The sequence below is a fragment of the Dufourea novaeangliae genome, unplaced genomic scaffold (assembly GCF_001272555.1).
Source record: "Dufourea novaeangliae isolate 0120121106 unplaced genomic scaffold, ASM127255v1 scaffold125, whole genome shotgun sequence".
Lineage (NCBI taxonomy): Eukaryota > Metazoa > Arthropoda > Insecta > Hymenoptera > Halictidae > Dufourea > Dufourea novaeangliae.
The window spans coordinates 292,485-309,409 of record NW_015374020.1 but is presented as its reverse complement, the minus strand read 5'-3'; the positions used below and the strand labels follow the sequence as shown (position 1 = coordinate 309,409).

At 36.5% G+C, this 16,925-nt stretch overlaps 1 protein-coding gene across 3 annotated transcripts in view; it reads right to left on the bottom strand.

Moving 5' to 3' along the window:
- Positions 1 to 2,653: 2,653 nt before the first annotated feature.
- LOC107188979 (putative polypeptide N-acetylgalactosaminyltransferase 9) overlaps positions 2,654 to 16,925 on the bottom strand; it is a 70,908-nt gene continuing 56,636 nt past the window's right edge. The window contains exons 8-10 of one of the 3 annotated variants that reach the window (XM_015577391.1): positions 10,101 to 10,211; positions 4,994 to 5,122; positions 2,654 to 3,133 (exon numbers count right to left, since the gene is read on the bottom strand). In XM_015577391.1, coding sequence (XP_015432877.1) covers positions 2,993 to 3,133; positions 4,994 to 5,122; positions 10,101 to 10,211 — 381 coding nt within the window. In that variant the 3' untranslated portion in view covers positions 2,654 to 2,992. Of the gene's footprint in view, positions 3,134 to 4,830; positions 4,898 to 4,993; positions 5,123 to 9,299; positions 9,405 to 10,100; positions 10,212 to 16,925 lie in introns of those variants that run through there. The other 2 variants (XM_015577392.1, XM_015577393.1) reach the window with 2 other exon arrangements.

Below are 16,925 nucleotides of genomic sequence, written 5' to 3'. Positions count from 1 at the left end.
TATATATATATATATATATAGTTAGCTTTTCCCCATTTTTTATCAGCTTCTTTTTTCCTTATTAACAATTCACTGAGACTTTAAATACTGGCAAATATCGTTGAATCAATTTTCAATTTTCACAGACATGACTATTAAATCTGTTAAAACGTAGTGGAGTATACATTACTGTATTCCATACATGAACTCTCGAATATTTTGATTATTTTTTTAGATCAAAGATAATCGTGTCTGTGATTAAATCGTTTAACTAAATTGGTCAGAGTAATTATGGGCACCAAAGGGTCACACGAATCCTCCTCGAGAATCTCGTGATTCAAAATCACGCACTCTGCAAATGATATATTTACTCTCGCACATTCACACGGACACTTACGTTAGGCGGTATCTAAACTGGCATCGAGATACTTTACACGAATGTACAAAAGTCTTTCTACACCGTATCGGAATGTAACACCGTCACTTGTACACTCTCTGTCCCTACGCGCTACGTATCAGCTAAATTAATTTAAAAAATGGGTTTCATCTTCTCGCTTGCGTCCACAATAGAATGTATGGTCCGTAAGCGCTGAGAATACGACAGAGACGAAGAGGCGATCGACGAATCGTCGATTGATGGATCTATTTATCGTTTTTAAATAAACATTAAATACATTTTTGAAATTTTCTGTTCTTTTAAATTGTAGACTTTAATTTGAGATTTAAAAAGATTCAATAGATCTTCAAAGTAAAACACCATGAAAATTGACTTTTCAAATACGAATAACAAGATTCTCCAAATTTAGCGATACACAAGTTAGGTTGATACAATATGTAAATCAAATACATTGTACTGTTCATATTGAATAGAACTGTTAAAACGTTGATTCAGATAAAATTTAGCAGACTCTGAAAAATTAGATTATCAAATATTACTTACTTATTAAAAGCCTTAGATTTAATTTGGTATGTAGAGATACAGTTTGATATCGTAAAACGTAGAATTTCTAACTTTTGAATTATGATTATGAAAATTTTAAGAAATTCCAGTACAAAACTTATTAGGTCACCCAGTGGTTCTGTTATTTTTAAGCTGGCAACGAAAAGGAATTATGACGATAGTGATTAAAAAAATGACATACTTTTGGTCTTGGAAGGCATTCTATATCGCTTTGTTTACGTTGTCTCTGCTTTGGTGGTATATGAGCACAAAGAAGAAGAAAATCAATATGATGATTGTATAGTTCTACTTAATCGTTTCATTGGATAGTGAAATTTTTTTAAATCGAAACCATCATAATGAAATCAATTTTAATTGTACCATTATTTCCAATCGACGATTCGTCGAGAGTTATGGTAGAATCGAAACATCATGTTGTATCTGAGATGGCACTCGCCATAATCAGCTTACATAAATCATTCGATCCTCTTTAAAACATCGATAAACGAACAAAAACGACGATCGAGAATCGCAAAAAGATTAATACGATCGCGTTCGTTCATTCATCTTGGATGAAATTTAACCAATACATCCTTCTGACACGCTTTTCGCTGCCACTGATGCATTGACAACCTAATTATTATCTTAACCTACCTGAATCAGCCATTGAAACCTCATTTCCGTTTGTAAGTACTTTACAAAGAGGAATGACTCCCTCTCATAGCCGTTCTACCTAATCAATCAAAATTTTTAAACGTAACAATTCAGCTTCATAACTATCAAAATTAACATAGTTCTTAAGAAACATGATAAACACCAATATATCCATCCAATGAACGAACTTAGGTTTCATTAACAACGAATGAAATTAAAAAGTACAACTCTGTAGTTGGAATTATTTAAACGAATTAGGTTGTTGCACATGAAGTATCATTAGACTATTTTATCATCAATGGAAGTTATCAACAATTTTCATCATTTGCGTCTTAAATTTATATGCATATTCCAGTGTTTACCAGGATACTATCTTTGATGATAGAATTATTTCCATATTGCTAAAATCTCCATTCAATAATTTTCTGTATGTATATTTGAATTCAGAAATTTCATATGAAATTGCAATCTGAAAAACGGTTACTCAAAAGAAATATTTCTAATTTATACATTTTGTACTAACAATGTAATGGGAGGATAAACAAGTGACTATTAACACTTAATTATTTACGAAGCTATAACAGTTAGAGAAAAATAATTCGATTAAATGTAATATTATCTAACAAGAATAATAAACAATAACGTTCCAAAACAAATTTAAAGATGTATAATTTAGCATCGATAATGTTCAATCAAGATTAAAAATTATCAAAATATTCAGACAACTTATTTCTGATACTAGTAGATCACTTTTTAACTATGTAGCATGGACTTCAACGATCCCGAATACTATACTTGATCATTTGTGTGTCATAATAGACACAATCAAAATTTAGTAAAATCATTTCTCCCAAAAAATTTTGTTGATATATAAACACAATAAACCGAAAGATTCTTCAAATGCGACAACCTGATAAAACTCTAGATCCAACAAAATATACCTGATACCATTCAATCCTTCAATGTCAGCGAAAGCGTAGCTCGCACTCGGACAAGCTCGGAGTCACTCTCAAAAACTCGTTCCACCTCTTCTTGTACATCAGTTACAATTTCGCGGCGAAAGAGGGAGATTGTCCCGCTTCGATCACCCTTAAGTCGATATATCTATTGCACCTCCGTCCGTTTTATAGGTTGAAGTTACAGCTGACGATCGGCGAATTGGATCGTTTCTCTTCGCTCGAAGCCTCATCCCTTGACGGATTTCGATTTCTCTCACGAGCTCCCCCGGGAACCTTTTCGTCTTCTCAGTCGATCTTGAGCATCCAGTCGATGAATCGAGGCGCCCCGGCCCCGAGACCACGGGATCTATCTGCCGAATCGCGTCCTCGCGACCGAATAACGTTGATCGGTGATCCAAGTGCCGGGACGATCGAACTTACGCCCGGTGTTTCTCGACTGGCGACGTGAAAAGGCGCGATATCACAGCTTCGACGGATCATAGTTCTCGAATGACCACCTCTGTCTCGTCGTCGTCGGTGAACACTCCTCCATTATGAGCCGTTGCTTGCTCTCGGTGATCGCTAGACACTTGTCGCTGCTACCGTGTCGAATTTGTTTGGTCTGAAAAAAAAAAAAAAAAAAACGATTTCGTTAATACTTTATGCATCAGTAGCCTATTAACAGGCTTTTAAATTTCAGTGTATATGTACAGGATGGAACAAAAATGTTGTTGGTCCCTGAAATGGGTCACTCGTGAGACGTTTTGGAACAAGTTTTCCCTTAGCAAAAATGTTCTCCGAGGCTTTGTTAACGATATATTAACGAAAAACAACGACCAACCACTAACACTAATTGTGAACACCAGGAAAATTAATTTCAAACAATTTATGACTCTCCGTCTTAATAGGAAAAAATATCTGTGTATTTTGCAATTAAAAATACGTTCTATGTCGACCTCACAATGTACCTAACTCCTGTGTAAGGATATTAAACGATAAAACTCAACAATAGTCAGAGAACGGGAATGGTGGCGCCATCCGACAGCGACATAAATAAACTTCATGTCTCATATGGATCATGCGGACACGTAAAGGTGGCTACGTGATTCTAGAGAATAAGTGATAAAGAAGAGAATATAATAAACATAAATACCAAAACTATACGTTTAATGTGTGCACATGTTTAATGTATATTTTTACTAACCACACTAACCACAGAGTTCTGAAAACACATGTATATGCGTTGCAAATGAAAAAATTCATGTCCACTACATTTCTTCTTGAATAGTTGTAAAACAATTTAGTTAAATAAATTATATTAATGGAAATTGATAAATATTTACTGAAAAAGTATATTTCGAATTTAAAAGTACGAAACCTTAAATACAGATCTCAATAGGCCTGAGTCTATACAGACTGTTTTCGAAATCGTGGTGCAAATCGAATAGGAGGCCATTCCTCGGGTAAAAGTAAGTCGAAAATATAAAATAAAATTATTTCATATGGAGGTCAGTTTTCGAGAAAATCGAGTTTGACTGTAATGAAACAGACTGTAAAACAGACTGTAATGAACAGACGCGCTTCTATTCAATCGCACGCGTATCTAGCAGATTTTCAAATTCGATTATCTTGAAAACGAAGTATCATCACACGAAAAAATTGTATTGCATATTTTCGACTTACTTTTACACGAGGAATCACCTCCTTTATAGTTGTACTATGATTTCGGAAACACCCTCTATAACATGCACTCAAAGATCAAGTTAGTTCCTAGACTCTAGAGCTGGAAACCCTAAAGGATGTGTCAAACTGGGGGTATTCAGTTTACCTACCGCTAAATGTGATATAGTTACCTACAATAATAGTGTACACGTGGAAACTAGATTTTGTACGCCCCTTGGAGACCTCGAGCAAAACACCTACACATGTTCTCAAGGATCTACCAGCACGTGCCAGGCGATTAAGAATGAGAGTGGTGGGGATGAACGATAAGGATACTCGAGAGTAAGCTATGAGGGAGAGGGAAGTTTATGAAGATTAAATACCTGGATATAAGCGAGCAATTACATTTAATTTCTACAAACTGAATTTGCTTTCCCAGTCTTTAGTGCATTGTAATTGCATTATGCATTGCTTCAGGGTTGAACAGTATACAAGTAAATATATTATCCTTCATTATACTCATTAATTTCTGAACGTGCATGACCATTCTTAACAATGGAAAGAATGAAGAAAAAATAATCTTTATTGTAAAATTCAAAATTCTTAGAATTTTCCTATTTTCGGTTATTGTTATATTATTACTAATATTAAATAGTTCCTGCGTAAACCATTATTATCTGTTTGATCGGGCACTCTTTACCAGGCATAGACTCGGCGTCAATAACTATGAAATCAATAATGTGATGAAATCAGAACGGTTCCGTCACTATTATTAAATCGTTCGCGCCAAAATGTTCACGTAAAACCGATGATAGCCTACCTGAGGATTATATACCCATTGCTGATTTCCCTTGCTGCCGTGACAAGGATAGAGGATGACATCAGTGCCGCTGTAATCCAAGCACGACTCGTCTCGACGGATCTCCCCGGTCTTGCTCAACATCCAGTACTGTGACAAACGATCAAGATTAATGCCCATGGATTTTGACCTGCACCGTTTGCCTATGACCGATGGTTCTGACAGTCGTGTCACAGATGTACGCAAGAATTTCGCGAACCGAAACATCCGGCGCATGCCCGCCGACAATTTTTCTGTCAAATTTGACGGGTACATGAGCGCCATAAAATTCTTTCGAAATTGCTGATGTGTCATATAACTGGTGGTAGAACCGGGTAGAGGGTGATTCTAAATGAACAAATAAGTTGAAAATATACAGTAAAATTTTTTTATTCGAGTCCTTGTTTTCGAGAAAATCGACTTTGAATACATAATCTAATGGAAGTAAGTAGAAACGGAATGTAATGATCAGATACACTGTAGACACGGTTCTCGAAAATCAAATCTGAAATGAGAACATTTTATTCTATATTTTCGATTTATTTTTTCATGTAAAATCACCCTCTACACGGTTGTACCACCAGTTACATGATTTCTTGTATAATAAACATGTATACGATCCCAACAATGAGATTAGCATTTCCCAATTTGATTTAATATGCTTATGTAACTTTCACTCTATCCTTATGTAAATTTTCTGTTGTTAGAAATTATAATACACCCAGGCTGTTTTGGATCGTTGTGAATCAGAAGGAAGTTTATCTAATTGATTGTAACTTTATATTAAACCTTATTGTTTATTATGAATAACTATAACGCCAATAAAGGAGTTTATTATGATTTGAGTCTTTTGAGAAGTATACGAGTTTATTATTATAGCTACAAAAATGATCTTTGTAACTTAAAATACATAATACATTGTAATTTATGAATTTTTGTCGGAGATTAGTGAAATAATTAACAATTATATGCACTGTCCCACTATTTCATTCCTTTCCCAAAACAGTATTTTGAATGATAATGTACATTCTCAAAAATTGGGTCCTTTACGAAAAACATAATGAATAATGCGTTTATAAACAATAGTACCCTTTAAAACGAATTCAAAAACATATAAATGAACTTCAATTAAAGTCACGCAGAAGTTACTTTATAAAATGACACGTTAACTGTTTCAAAACAGATAGTTTTTCGAATTCCTCTATAATAAAACTTCGTTTTTTATAATATTAATCGCTAAATCTTGAGTTACATGTCCGAAACTTCCATTATGCGACAATTCAAGAAGGGCATTTAAGTATACGAAAATGTCGGCTTTCTTGATAGAAGAGAAATTTCTTTGCGAAGCCCTCAAGACATTTTTGGTCCGGGAAATTCTATTTTCCATTAAAAGTTGTCCAACTTCTTAGCGCAAATTGAGAGAGGTCACATTTCCATACTTACTTAAATTACTTGAACAATCTAGTACACTTGAATTTGCACAGGTAATAGGAATTTAATACTTTAGACATTTATGGGCCTCGTAAAACGAAGTTGCTGGGGTGTAAGTCGAGAAAAATTTGTCGACGTTCTTTAAACCATCTCAAACGTTCTTTTTTCTTTCCGAACTTCTTCATACAGAAAAACTATGAAACTTCGTAACTGAAGTAAAAATTACAATTATTAGTAGAACCTTCCTTCCTTCTGATAACTTTATAAGTTCCAAGTAAGACATCGATACAGAGGCAAGAATGGACGAAGTAGATTAGAAATATGCAGCATATTTTATACTATTAAAAACAAACAATAAGAAGAAAAATATAAACAGAGTGTTCCCTTGTTTTCCTTATATATTCATACATTCAGTATTTAACTATTTTAAATTCTTCTAGTGACTCTATGATTGTATTGTTCTTATAACTTACGTGATATGTATCGAATATTCCTCTGGCATATTTATTCGGATAATCTGTGTTTACAACTGTACCCATTTTACATTAATTGTATCATGTAAATTCGATTTATAAAACTTACTAATTAAATGGACCTATTCTATCAAATGTAAATTTAAACAGACTGCTCTGATAATTAGAACAGGAAAATTTGTATAAGAAAACTGGAAATTTAGTAATGACGTAAATGATAAAACCATTTTGTGGAATTATTTAAACAGCTGTTTAAACAAACCAACTAAAATTGTGCTGTCAGAACCATCTGTTTCAGAAATACAAAATGATGAAATCATGCGATAACGAAATTGAAAGCAGTAAGTTTACAATAGCGGAAAGCTGTGATTAGTGACATGCACATGTTAGAACCAAGCATTAACATTTTTTTTTTTAACAATATTATGACCAATTTAATGCTTTCGGTGGATATATCACCTCATCTAACCACTGTCTACATGTCAATCGATTGTCCAATTATCTTGCTTCTAATTATCGATAGTGATCCACCATTAATGTCTTCGCTTTGAAATGTAATCACTTGATCTAATTGGAAACTGTCTGGCAGCTGTCAGTGTCGTATCATAGACATCTGTTAGTCATGCAATCGTCAGGAACAATCATTTATGTATAGTGGTTTTGTATTAACACATTCGTCCTTCTGTCGAAGCGAATCTTATTAGCTTGTCGCATAATAAATGTCATTTTCCGACTGTGGAGCTCCAATGAGTATAACTTACTATAAAATGAAGATTTTCAGTCGACGTAAGATCGAGCTGTATTGATTTCAATTATTTTCAACGAGTTACAAGTTTGATGATCCCAATTTCGTAAAAATTAAGATGTTCGAAAGACGACGTTTATTCTCCAACAACTTACTATTATATCAAATTAAAAACAACATTATTTATAAAAATATATATTCAAAAAGTCTTTTTAAACAGTTTTAAAGTGGCTATTGACTCTGAATTTTATACAAACAAATTTTCTGTACAAGATACCAAAAAAAAGAAGTGAACAGGTTAATAAATTTAATTTTAGACAATCGAGTCCGCTATAAGTGTCTGAAATTCACAGTCTACTGATCATGAAGACGATTATTCCGTTCACGTTTGATGTTACCAGTGCCAAATTGTATTCTCCCAATCATTCGAACACGTCGAAGTCATCGATAAACAAAAGTGGTGACTCTATTAGAGGCGAGCACGGTCGAGCCGGTCGGCAGACGTAATTACCGTGAAACCGCGGCTTAATTGCTGTGGCAAATAGCTGAATTAAAGCGGCGCTTTACGAGGACCCCGGCGTGCGCCGACTGATTGTGTTTTTGGTTGTAACTGGCTGTCACGGTTGTTAAACCGCGACCGGAAACCGGGGCTTTTGTGCGAAACGACGACGCCGGGGATTCACGCGAATGCGGCGTGTCCCCGTCGTCGTCGTCGTCGTCGTCGTCGGCGTGAATTTAACGATGAGACGAGTACCTGGTCGCGGGAAACGGATTTCCACGTGTTCGACGTGCGTAACGAGCGCTCCACTTCTTTTCTCTCGGTGAAACAATTGTTTTGTAACGTGTCGACTGCTCGTACGAGCCGGCGTTTAATTTTTCGACAGCGTCACGTTGGATTGCGTAGATTTATGCTCGATTTAGTAATAAGTAATAAATAAGATTTCCATCTTAACAATCAACGATCAAATGCTTTTTCAAGTGCTAAGTGAAAGCCTATTAGTGTCAGGTAGCTGCATACGAAATGATGGACTGCATCGATCTTTACACTATATTATTTCGAGAAAACGTTTGTTGAAAGATGTAGAAAAACCAGTAATTAATAACATAATCGAGGGCTGATAATTTTACTATACGACGCTTCTGTAGAAAATCGAATTTGAAAATTTGTCGTACACTAATAACCGAAAACGCATAGAAGAACAAAACTGCATGAAATTATTATGGCGTCTGTTAAAAAAAGAATAAATCTGTTAAAAATAAAATATAATTTTTTGTTAGTGCCATATAATTCCCAACCTTTTATCCTCTTTCCTAAACACATTGTATAATATAAATAATCCAAGACCAAAAAAAGGTGAAAATCCCGAAGATAACCTACCGTGTTAATGTTCATAATTCGAAATCGAAAAATCTTTCTAATTTCGTGGAATTTAGGTGGGGCTCAAGTTATATCTCTCCACCGAACCAGAAGCAAGTAGAGTTTTAAATATCCCATCACCAGCAAGGACCCAGCCGTGACTAATAAATTCGAAAATTGGCAACGAACTGGGGTATTAGATTGAACCACGTGCCCCGCGGTTATTCCAAGAAAAAAGTTTATCCAACCATTTTTATACCATCGATTTCGTAAATCGTGTACCTGATTGCCGCCCTGGCGGTGACAGGGATATAAACCCACTGGCTGGTGTAAGTCTTCCGGTTTCCCTGGCGAGTCTATACATATGCTGCTAACGAGGTGTCTGATCTGAATCGAAATTCAAGAAAAGTACAATTACTACCTATCGTCCGTACCTATCGATAGTTTAACTAACATGCCTTATGTAAATGTACCAGAAATTTCTCACAATATCTGTCCTCTCTAGTTTCAAGAGAGTCAAGTCGTCCTGCTTTTTGATTTTGCTTTCTGATCCTAAAGAAGTGGAAGAACACAATAGAAACGAGGGACAAGCTGAAATGCAATTTGAGACATGCAAGCGTGATTAGATCATGAGTCAGCCGATACCGGGTCATTTCTGACCCAATGTCATATGTTGTACGTAACTATAAGAAATTTAAAAGTTTGTTAAATATGTGTAATATATTTGAAAAGTACAGTAATATTTTATGTACAATCTATACATGGATTAAACAATGAATGAGATATTTGTACTTTGCAAACATATTACTTTTTTTTTATTTGTAGGAAGTATTGCATAATGATACTTGATGTTTTAGAAGGTACATTCAAAAGAAGTATGTATAACAAACATTTTGATATGGGTCACAATTGATCCGGTATTAAATGATCGGCTGTTCAAGGGTTAAGGATTAGTTAGATGGTTAGTAGTTAGAATTTTCGCTTCACCGAATGCACACGCAAGGAAACAGAAGCGACACGTCAGGGCCAATGTAATGATTCCGTGCGATCTATGGGGTTCAGCTCTTCCAGCGTGATTTGTACCTGATTTCCGCCCTGTCGATGGCATGGGTAGAGCCCGGCCGGTTTGTGCAAATCTGCCTTGCGTGCCGGTGAATCCAGACAGGTGTTGCCTCCCTCCCCGAGATTACGAACCTGTTCATTAGTTAGTACAATTCATTTCTGGGATTAACGACGTCAAGGCTGAAACTGTTAGCTACCACCATAAAGAGGTGAGGGGGATGAAATATTTACGAAACGGGCGCAAAACACCGGGACAAACGAATCGATCGTACGCTCCAAGAAGACACCGACGATAAAAATAATAGAATTATCTCGCGGAAATATTTCCCACGTCCGCGGATCCCGTTTTACCGGGGCTCGTGTTTCGTGCCGAAAATATTTTCCCCCGATACCATCGCCATCCCCCCCTTCCACCCCATGATTCACCCCGGTGTTTGCGTACCCGGCAGGAATATTCACAGCGAGACGTGCATTTCGTTGCGCCCGCGGCTGGAACAACAAGATACACAAATCAATACATGTGTAACAATCGAATGAGCCGCGTGAGCTCGTAAAGTTGTCGAACGAAAAAAAAAAAAAAACAAATTCGGACGTGCGTCCGGCCGGATCGCTCGGGAGCAGACTTTTCTTCTCGGGCGATCACGGTGTATAGGTGGTCCTTTGTACCGGTTGAAGTATTTATGCGAGGCACGAATTTATGGGCTTTCAATTGTTTTTCGTCCACGTCTATATTTTGCTATCTGGTGGAGAATGGTAGATTGAATTTTTTCGCGTGTCAAACAAATCTACAAAACTTTTCTTAAAAATTTTGCAATCTATCAATACCTATGCACAACAACCAGCTCCAAGATTTTACCTCAACGTATCCACCAGTTTCCCAATTTCTCGACGTTCGATAACTTCGAGTCTCGCGTTTCTCACCGAATATATCCGACCACAGAACTGATCGCGGCGGTCTCGAATGGAATCCATTGTTTATTTTTCAGCAACAAATCGGAATTGAGCCGAGCTCCTGTTTCGTTCACGAAAATACACACACGACCCGTAGAATCGAGCCTTTTTTCGCGCGCGCGCGTATTCATGGAAACGTGCGCATTCAGTCACGGAGCTCGGTCAGCAGTTCTGATTCCGGTGCATGCAAGAATTCTGTGGTCGCTGCAGTTTCACCGCGAGCATCTTCATCCTCTTCTCCTCGTCGTCGTCGTCGGCGAGCTAGAATAAAAACTGGTGATTTATCGTCACTGGTGCCAATATAATTCTGGACGGCACGTCGACTAGGTGGATTCTCGTCAGCTTTATTAGGATCACTCAGAAGCTCCTTTTCCGTGGAATTAATAATTTGTAGGAAATTGTGATTTCTTTGTGGATTCGAGAATCGAATTTCGTTTAATTAAAGTATTGTTCACGGTAAAGTATCCATTGATCGAGGGTACAATGTTTGGCTTATGGTTTTCTTTCGTTTGTTACCAAATGTAGTAGTAGAAAATATTTAAAAAAAATACAAGTTGTATATCTTTCGAGACTTCTTTGGAGATCTCTGGAGGCTTCAAATGTAATTGAATACTTAAGAATACTTTGGATTTTTATTCCTTAGGAGAATCGTGTAGTGCAAGGTTTGGTCACTTTCGATTAATTAGAAATTCACTAACGTTTACCGATTCGCTTTTTAATTAATTCATTAATAGTAATCGACTTATCGAGAGTCAAATATTTTCAAAAAGTTGATTTCAATTTAAAACTTATTTTCATCCTGAATTGTCCTCTCATGAATTGGATCATGCAATTATGTATAAAACGTGAACAACTTCGAAATCCTACCATAATCTACAATAAAAAGAAAACAGTAGAAATGTTTATAACATAATTCAATGATCTATGGAATAATTTCTAAACCGTGAATACCTTTTTTAATATCCTACCATAATTGACAACGCAAAAATATGATAGAAGCTTTCATGATTTAATTTAAAAATCTAGACAATTATTTCCAACACGTGAATAATTTCTCTACAGACCGTATAATAACTCGCATGAATCACATTTGCATCCCGTAGATCCACGACAGTTACATATTCACCTGATTCGTTTTTTGTTTTTTTTTTTTTTTTCCAAAAAAAAAACGGGAGGTGCAGCGTGATTCAACCAACTCTCTAAAAGGGGGAAACGGGCCGGTAAAAAGGCGGGAAGCGAAAGCAAAAAAGTAGAAAAATCGACGGCGAAAACATAAGTTTCGAGTCGGGACGGACGACTCCGTCCAGGCGAAATTGTTATTTCGCATGCGACGCGAACCGCATTCCGAAACGCGTCCCGTGAAATGCTTCTTCGTGGAAATGTCTGGCCATCCTTTATGCCTTCCTCCTATTTACCCGTTGTGTAAGAATTTCTACAGCCAACAGGCGAGGATGCCAGTGGGCGCGAAGAAAAAATATGGCAGAACGGATCCTATTCCGAGGTTCGACCCGCGGGATTGAGAGTCTGCGGAGGATGCTCGCAGAACTGGAAGAGGGTTGTGATCGATACGATTCCTATGGTATAACTGTGAACGACACTTAATGCTTCCGCAAGCTTCCTTGTGGAAGTCGATCGAGGATGCCGGAATAGGTATTTGTTTTCCATCCATCGTTTCTTTTACAACCATATTTACGTTACTGATTTTATGCTTCTAGATGCGAATATACAAAATAGAATAATATTCTTTCTTAAATATTGTTAAAGAGTATCAACATTTCATTATGTTACCTGATAAAATACTGAAGTGGAAATAGCGAATGTTCAGGCATCAAGTATCGGGTTGAGAAGTCTGACCAAGCACGGATCCCATTTCGCTTATGGACACTATATTATATTCTTTCCCCCACAGACGTATTACACATTCAGAGCAACAAAGTTTCGTGAACTCGGTTGAAATATTCATTACTATTCCATCTTCCTCAAAGAACGTGTCATAAGAAAACCGATGTTACCTTCATCTCGTCGGGGTTTGTAAGAGAACACGTGTAAATCATGTAAGATTAACCGAGCGTTCTTCTAAGAACGTCACAATCGATCATGATCAAGAAAACAGAGTAAGGATGTAATTAGTGTATAGCTCGTAATGGATCGTTCATCTTGAGTGCTTTCTGCTTTGAAGCGACTGTTTGCTTCATTAGTGAAAGGAAACAAGATCTCTGATAACAGAATAGTTTCTAACTAAACAAATTTTAATGTAATACTAGAGTCTATTAATTGAATATATTGGAAGAGCACAGTTTATGCTTTATTACTGATCAATTGCAATAAAGATTTCTTAAGCTATAAAAATATACGGTATTCTACAACACCCAAGATATAAATTTTGTACTAGCAATAGAAACATTGTAACCAAAAGAATTACAAATAATTTATAATAAATTTATGTCTTCGTAAATAACATTAATTATAAAATATTAATACATTTATCCGCATTAATGTGCCTATCCATTTTACCAAGTTCCTCCTTATGTTTTTGTTTCTAAACATTAACTATGTAGTGACATAAAAATGTTAAATAAAGATTCACTATTGTTCATATCAATTTATTGTTAAATAGTACTGACAGCGATATGAAGAAAATAGACAGTGAATTTTGTACCTTTATGATGTATAAAGGTACGTATTAACTTAATTCTATATCATAAATCGCCCTTATTCTCTTTTAACTCGATATCCAATAGCGAACAATTTAATTCATTCGTGTATAGTTTCTCGGGTAATACTAAATTGTGAAATTTCTTTCAAAAATGTTTGACTTCTGACATCGTCGGTTTATCAACGGTACGTGGGTTTAAGGCAAAGCACGCAATATCCAGGCTGCGTGATACTGCAATTCACGTGGAAGCAGGAAGCCTTTAATCCGTGTCTCTCCCAGGGATTGCGGAGCATACGTAAAGAAAGGTTAAGCGAATGATGAAAGGTTCGGCGATTATGCAACAAAGAGATCGATTTCTAACGATAACCATGAAATAACTACAAACTTACGCAGAACTGTGAAAACAAGATTAAATACAAATTATGGATATATAATTTTTAACCTTAATCTTTTATCTCATATACGTGTTGGTTTTCTATAGATACAATTCTTTTTCTGTTTTAGTACAACCAATGGCAAAATATCCCTTTGTTGCTATAAAAATTTTGCTGTTGCTATCACCAAGCTTTGTTCTATTAATTCTACCAGAAGTAACTCACTATTTGTTACATTAAACAGATATCACAGTTTAAATTTTTGTCGCGAACTGTATCTCCCCCCGAACTTTTCACATTTTTATGTTTTGTCGTTGTACTTTAAGTTTACGAGGCGGTAAATAAAAAAAAACATAGAAGACATTAATTGAACGTTAAAAGTGTTATGAAGTGCTTACAAAGGGAAACGTCGACAAGGGGGTGAGAATGGTGTACATTTTGCTCACGCGATCTTGTACCTTACACTGCATTTAATTGCCGATTGGAATCGTGACCTCGTCGATATTTTAGACACGTTTCATGGGGTTCGACGATTTTGCTCTTAGAGCAAACAGCTTGTTCGCAAAAATCAGATAGACGAATTACTGGTATTAGTATTTTTTCTTCCTGGCATGAGAAAGTAATTCAAGGAACACCGATATTTCTGTCAAAATTACATACTATTTAGTTGTAATTCTGCAGATCGATTAAGTATTTCATTCTTTTATGAAAGAATACTTTCTAGCTTCAGGAACTGGTTCATATAACGAATGAACAAATTTCATAAATAACATATATAAAAAAAGATCCAGTCTGGCCATAGACGTTCCGTTACTACTTACATTCGCCTCACGTCTGTTCGTTCAGAAAAATGAATTGCACGTCGCATCAAATTACTACCCCTGAAGTTAAAATTGTGTCAATCAACTTAATTATCATTTTGTCCTTAAATCAATATTCTACTGTTTCTTCAGAAAAATTACTTTTATCTCGAATCAAATTACTACCCGTGAAGCTAAAATTGTGTCAGCCACCTCGATTATCATTCTGTCACTGAATCAAGATTCTACTGCTTTTTCACAAAAATCCGTTGCACGTCGAATCAAATTGCTACCCGTGAAGCTCAAAATTGTGTCGACCAACTCCATTGTCATCGTGCCACTAAATCAATATTCTATCTCATATTTTACCCAAGACAAATTGTTACTTCACACGAAGCCAAGTCACAGAAAAACCGATACTATCTTCGCCCTCTTTCTCAAACAACGACCACACTATTCTTCCACTCTAGATTACTTAAGAAAAGTACTCCACAGTCTCGTTACAATTCCATAACACGACGGACGCGGTAACCGGTCATCGATCAAATACATCTACAGAGGTCCGGCCGAATGTAATGGCCCGTTAGGAGCAATGGGCCCACACGGGGTCGCGGAGATTATCGGCGACAGGAGCGACAAGCTCGACAATCATTTCGCAATTACGAATGCAGGGAAACAGAGGGCTGCCAGACGCCGGCCGGACGGCGAAGGAAATAAATCGAAGCTTGATTGATCGCCGCTTCCACAGAATCCTCTATGGAAACGGAATTAATGCACTGTCAATCGCGGGGACCAGCGAATTCCAGCAGTTATACGATCCATGGTATCCGCGATTTTGATCTAAAACAATGGTTCTTCAAGGGTTAGGTCACCTTGACAGCTTGAAAATTATAGGTACCTTTGTGAATGTTTTCTGGGAATACAATAAATTATACTGGATATCAGTTACAAAATGTTCAGTTTCGTAAAAAGTAGGAGTATTTGAAATAAGAAAAAACGATTTTAGCCAAAAAGTTTCATACAAAGGCGCCTGTAAAACGAAAAGTTTTCAAGATGTCGAAAGATCTATCGGAAAAATTCGAAGAGGAGCGGCAAGTACCAAATACGTGTTTCTTATTTTGGCTCGTTGTCATATTTAAGGAGTATGAATATATTAGCAATAGGAACTTTTGCATTTTTTTTTTGCTATGCATTTTGAGGGATGTTTTCATCCTCTAAATATGAGAAACACGTGTTTTATATTTCTCAGCCTTATAAAACATACCCGAAAATCAAAGCAGTCAGAGGCGTACACCTGAAAACCGTTCCTGGTCAGTCCCGATATGTCCCATTCGCCCTCTTTGTGACGCGATGCTATATGATCCAATTCGTGGATGTACCGTTTCGGCCAATAATGACAATATGTGTACCCAGTTTGTATAATTATGTGAGAAAAGATAGGCCTATAAGGCGAAGATTGCACTATAACCGAAAAAAATTCGCATTCCATTCGCTAGTCAACTTTTCATAGTATGCACACAGTATCTCTATCGTGGATTTTCAGACGTTCCAGTTTCGAATTCTTCCACTTTCGTTCCTTTTTCCCCAGGGTTCGAATGCTGCTGTATCGCGGATAACACCGTGGGTTGAGGGTACCGGAATATTTTTCAATAGAATGTTCAAAGCGTGACACTTGCCGCCGACTGGGGTGGAAACGAGGAGAGAAACGCGGTGGAATTTCATACCGCGTTCCGCGAGCGACCTCGATGACTAATGTTCGATCGGAGGCGAACCGAGAAATTGTATACTGACAGGAAACAAAATAGTGACGATTCTAGAATCGCTGTGAAGCGACTGAAGAAGAATTTTTCACGTATTCTACTAAGGGTGGATGATTAAAAATGTCTATCACTATTGTTTTAAGCATTCATTTTTACTGATAAGTAATGGAATATGATTGCAACTCTAATCAGTCTAGAACTACCGATGTAAAACTTTTCACGTATTACACAAAGGGTAGGAGGTTGAAAAAGAAACGTTCTGCCTAAAATTGTTAATTTCCATACAATTCCGCAGTCTTGTTATA